The following is a 6,000-nucleotide window of genomic DNA, read 5'->3' as shown; positions in this document are numbered from 1 at the left end:
AACGAAACCGTAGCCAAGCGACATCTAGTGTATTTATCTATACCCGCCCTTGAAAGGCCGCCATAACTGGCAACTCCGCAGAGACTAGATGTGTTTACATGCACAACTTTTGTTTCAGTCCGACTGAATTCATTTCGATTGATGAATCTGAATGTATTGTAGTTTACATGAACGCTAAACAAACATCGTAATGTGATACATGATCGGGTTGATGTGCATGTTTATAAGTCAAAAGATTCAAATCGGAATATGAACATATGAATCGTTGTGCCGTGCTGTTTGTATTTATCATGCAGTAAAAATGCCCAAAACAGTCTGTATGATAATCTGAAACAAGGACTGGTGAGCCGTTGTCCTGCTTCACTTCACAGATGCTGAGTGAAAGGAGAATTATAGGTTTTCAGTCGATCAAGTTTTTTCACGTTCTCTCGATAAACCACCCCTTTCAATCCGATCGAGATTATTTGTAATAGAGCTGACACTTTGAGTTTTTAAAAGGTTATGTTAAAGCCCTATTTGTTATTAATGTTTTTATGAAACATCTGTAGTGAATGCATTATCATATCACCGTATTATTTACCGCCATGCGAGCCACAAATTAAAGCTTGGCTAGCCGCGCAATGAGTAACACTGCACTACACCAATGCCAGACTACACTTTTTCACTACACTATTGGCCAGGAGGCTCATTCTCTTTAAGTGGAAACATGCATGCCCCCCTTCATATGATAGATGGATAAAATAAATTATTTTGTGTTTAAAGCTGGGAAAAAAATATTTTTTTCCATAAAACATGGAAACCTTTGTTAAATTATTTTGATACCATCTCACACTTGAAAACGCAGATGAGGATAAACTATATATATATATATATATATATATATATATTAGGGGTGTAACGGTTCACAAAATTCACGGTTCGGTTCGATACGATATACTTGTGTCACGGTTCGGTATGGTTCGGTTCGGTACGTTTTCCATACAGCAAACATAAAAAAATGGCAGAGAAATTTCCTTGAATTATTTTTTTTTTATTATTATTATTTTATTTAATGAAACTAACATCATAAATTATGATTTTTGTATTTATTTATTTTTGTGGCTTTTTTTACTGAGCAATTATGGAGCTATACTTGACTCTTCTTATGAGCATATAAAACAAAACAGCTCCTTGGACAAAATGAAATGTAATATTGTAGTAGTAGGCTTTTTACATTTGAGGGCAGCAATTGTATTCATAATGTCAAAATAAAACTGACGTAATGTTACTTGAAAGCATTATAGCCCACTATTCCTGACAAACTTCCATACCTTGCAGTTAGTGTTACTACAGTAAACCCACGGTGAATGTTGCTGATCTGTGGACACCGGCCAGTTCATTCATGGCACGATATGTTTCTTCCTGGTTTCCACGCCAGCGCTGTTTGATCCGTTAATAACAGAGAAATGTGCATGTTTCTCACTAGATCTCGCAGCGATGTTATTACTTCAGTGGCGAATTCAAAAAGCAATTGAAATTCAAATGCTTTCTTTACTGGTCTGGATCTCTAAGCGCTGTGTGGCGTTGTTGCTTGATCAGGCTCGCGCATAGGGCTCGCGACTCGAGTCCCGCTTCACAGGTCAAAACTGATAAACGGTCCACACAAACACAATAAGAGTAGCTCAGTTTCGTTCCTTACATTGCATTTGCCAGTCGATGTTGTTGTCGCGCCAGCCTCTATGAGCGCGCTTGCCACCCACGACGCGCCTTCATTTGAAATGACGAAATTTTAGTCGGCAGAAAAAAAGGTCCAACGAACCGTTCGGTACGCAATGCGTACCGAAAACCGAACCGAAAGCCTCGTACCGAACGGTTCGATACGAATACGCGTATCGTTACATATCGTTATATATATATAATCCTTTTCTTTATATTGCATTGTATTTTATTATTTTGTACACTTATTGTATTGTTTAACTATTACACTTACAGTATTTTTATTGTTATTGTTATATGTATTGAATGTGTAGTGTTGTTGTACTTGGGGCATTAGGGATAAGCAGAGCTGTGGTTCATTTAATTTTTATATATACAAGATGTTGTATCTGCTCAGAATGCCAATTAATATATTTTGAAATAAGAAAAGTCGGGTATGTGCACATGCGTCACCCCACTGGACCTCACCTAACACAGGCCCCCTTTCGGACATTCTACATAAGTTGCAAAACTATTTTACTGATGAAATCTCAGGGCAGCGCTGACAACAAAATTCTGTGCACTTGAATGTGTGTGTGTGTCTGTACTCTGTGTGTGGGTTTTTATGGGAGAGTGTGTGTGTTTGTACTCTGTGTGTGGGTTTTTATGGGAGAGCGGGATAAAGTGAATAAAAATGTATTTTGTAGGAAAATCATGGAAATGGTTTGTGATTAATATCCTGTTGTTTGTTATATTTTCTTTGTCTTTGTGGGTTTTGGTTATTTTGCTGTTGTAGGCTGTCAGGACCTCTGAAATAACTGAAATCATTTTGCAAAGTGATATAGAATTGTAATGCAGTCAAGACCTGCGTAGAACTACTTTACCTGTGCGTTTACTGTAAATAATTGTACACCTTATAATGTTCGTCAGCCAATCAGAATGAAGCATTCAACAGCCCATAGCATAACTAGAGCTAAACCTCTGTAAATTCTCAATAAGAACGTTTGCATATTTAGTAATATGAGTAATAAATGAAGATTGAAATGCTGTTTTTGGAGTTGTTTAATCAACTCTTCATGCTCTACATACTTCAGTTTATCCAGTCTGTAGTTTGGATCCTCCAGTTTATCAGTGAGCAGCTTGACTCCAGAATCTCCTGGGTGATTGTAGCTCAGATCCAGCTCTCTCAGGTGTGAGGGGTTTGAACTTAGAGATGAAGACACATAACCACAGCCTTTCTCTGTCACCATACAGCCAGACAATCTACAAAGACATACAGCAACAGTCCACATGACATTAGTGTGGCAATCAGACGTCACTATCACACACTGATCTTGGCTGCGTTTCCCAAAAGAATCTAAGAGTAAATGACTTTTTTTTTTTACTGAAAATATATAATTTACATTTAGACAAGAAACATTTACAATCATATAAAAAACTGTGAATGTGTGCATATTTCAAAATAAATTATTATTTGCAAGTATTTCAAATGCATTCATTTACAATGAATTCTAATAAATTCTTAATTTCCCTTTAATATCTTTAAATCTGTTTATTAAACGTTTGCAATAATACCAGGATACATATACAGGAGAATAAAAGATGGAGGGAGATTTTGTTTCCAGAGCAGAAGAATGCGCCGTCTAGCTAATAATGTTGAGAAGGCAAAGGCCTTTGAAGCATTTCCAGGCAAGCCAGTGGCATTTGGAGAAAGTCCAAAAAGTTCAACCACAGGGCAAGGCTCACTGGAGAAAAACAATTAAAGATTGATAGCCAACAAGAAGCTAACGATGGACATAACCAAAACATATGTAATAATTCAGCAGTACGGTGTACATTTTAGGACATCCTCAGACCTCAGAGATATGAAGACACGGCATCATGCCTCAGACTAAAAGGCTTCAGTCATTGGACAAAATGGCATTGCGCCTCAGACTGAAAAGCTTCAGGTCTCAGGAAAAACAATGTCAGGTGTCAGGTCTCGTACAATTAGGCATCAGACGAAACAGCCTCAGACAAAAAGGCATCAGACATAAAGGCATCAGACGAAATGGACTCAGACTAAAAGGCATCAGACAAAACAGCATCAGACATAAAGGCATCAGGCGAAACGGACTCAGACTACAGGGCATCGGACTAAAAGGCATCAGCCATAAAGGCATCGTGCGAAACGGACTCAGATGGAGTTTGGAGGTTCGCATTGGCCCGCCTCATGTGACATCACAATTACGCAGTTCATAGCTCGAAAGAACGCTTTACTTCACGATAGTTTGCCAACATACAAGCTAGCTAGTTGAAATATTTCATTTAACTTTTTAAATGTGCAAATAAAACTCGCAAAATAATAATAATAATTTGTTACATATTATTATATTATACATACGTTATATATTATACATGCATTTTGCATTTTGTGAATGCATAATTTAACATTTAATTATTTTAATCATTTATATATAGGCTATATATGAGGAGCTCTTTTCCAAAATGCTATAAATCCATTTAAGTAGTTTTCAGGAAAATTACATTTTTTACCTAGACCCACACATTTTGTGAATATTCAATTTATCCTGTTAAAATGTTTTTATGACTCAGTCTGAACACATTGAACAATGATTATTAAAGTAAACAACAAAATTGTTGATAAATTCAAAGTTTTTTTTTCAAAACGCAATAAATCCATCAATTTGGTTGTCTAAAAAAAAAATGTCAGTCAGTAATAAATACATTGGCATTCAGAAAAGTGTCGAACCCATAAAAAGTAGAACCAATGTCCACTTTAAATAAAACAAATCACGACATGACCTTGTGTGAGTGAGAGAGTGAGTGGCGTTCACACTAAACGCGAATAAAGCGTCTGGCGCAAGTGATTTTCATGTTAAGTCAATGTAAAGACTGGAGGTCCAGCGGCGCGAATGAGACATTTAGCGCAGTGCGGGTGCGCTATTGAGGTGAATAGAGTGTCTGGCACAAGTGATTTTCATGTTAAGTAAATGTGAAGACACGTTTACCCGCATCTGGAGGTCCTGTGGCACGAATGAGGCGTTTAGCACAGTGCGAACGCGCAAATTGAGCGTCTGGCACGATATGTGCGAGTGATTTGAGGGTGAGAGAGAGAATTCTGATTAGTCCAGAGGATGTATCGCGTTTAGGCTAATGCTGCATTCATATGGAGTTATTCTTGTGCCAATAATAATGAACGTAGCTTTTCAAGAAACTAATGTAAATATAAATTGAAACTGAATAAAACATCTTTGAAACTGAAAAGAATAAATCGCAGGCATTTTTTTACTTTGTTTTTAATGCACTGCATGTTTTGCTAACTATTTCTCATATTTCAATCACTGATCTGAACTTACAAATGCGCTTCCAGAGTTTTCATTTACGCTTCTGAAGTTTTCGTTTGCCGTTCTAACACATTTCTCTCATGGGGGCGGGGCTAGTGACAGTGTGTTCTCATTGGCTACTGAGTGTTCGATTAACAGCTTCTTCACCTGGAAGTGAAGACATCAGTGGTGTGTTTATGTGTGGATGTGAGGGTCTGTAATCGCAGCTATCTATTTAATTTGAGTGATATTAAGTTTATATCTGTATTTATTTGCTGCTACACTATATTGTTGAGATGATTTCTTATAGAAGGAATAGTACAGACGAATTATAACATTATCATTAGTCATCGTCGCTATCAGGATACTGGATAATGTTAGCCTACTCGTGGTAAGTCTGTTTTTTTATTTATTTTTTATTAATACTATACTAATACTATTTATAATACAGTACTGGCTTTTTTCAGGTGGAGAGGCATTTTAGAGCTCAGTGAGAGCCCATAACATTAAACAGCGTTGTCTTGATTTAACTGTTAGCCCAATCATTAGCCTACATGACTTATTGATCAACATTCATTTACAGCCTTCGATTAGATCATATTTGCTTCGATTAGATCATATTTCCCCCCAGCCATCCCAAACAACATTGGGCTAGAGTACTGTACAGTATCTGTACTGTAGCCCAGGGGTTCCCAAACTTTTCCATGTATAAATAAATAAATAAAACATCTAGGTGAACATCAGATTATGTGATGGTGTTTGATACCAGATTGATTATAGAGATGCACCGATTACAAGTTTCAAGGCAGATTCCGATTTTTCATTGAGTTTGACCTGCCGATACAGATTTTAGCCGATTCTGATTTCATTTTTTCTAACCACTTTACAGCACACACAAATATTTTATATTTATATATATATATATATATATATATATATATTAGTGGTGGGCCGTTATCGGCGTTAACGCGAGACTCTTATCGCGCGATAAAAAAAATAT

At 36.8% G+C, this 6,000-nt stretch overlaps 1 protein-coding gene across 1 annotated transcript in view; it reads right to left on the bottom strand.

The window, feature by feature from the left end:
- The window catches only part of LOC311289848 (uncharacterized protein), a gene marked incomplete at its 5' end in the record, with an annotated part of 137,000 nt that overhangs the window by 12,003 nt on the left and 118,997 nt on the right, over positions 1-6,000 (bottom strand). The window contains one exon of the mRNA XM_084408094.1: positions 2,764-2,937. Coding sequence (XP_084264220.1) covers positions 2,764-2,937 — 174 coding nt within the window. The remainder of the gene's footprint in view (positions 1-2,763; positions 2,938-6,000) is intronic.

Source organism: Rutilus rutilus (assembly GCF_951802725.1).
Source record: "Rutilus rutilus genome assembly, chromosome: 4".
NCBI classification, from domain to species: domain Eukaryota; kingdom Metazoa; phylum Chordata; class Actinopteri; order Cypriniformes; family Leuciscidae; genus Rutilus; species Rutilus rutilus.
This window is presented reverse-complemented; position numbering and strand designations above follow the sequence as displayed.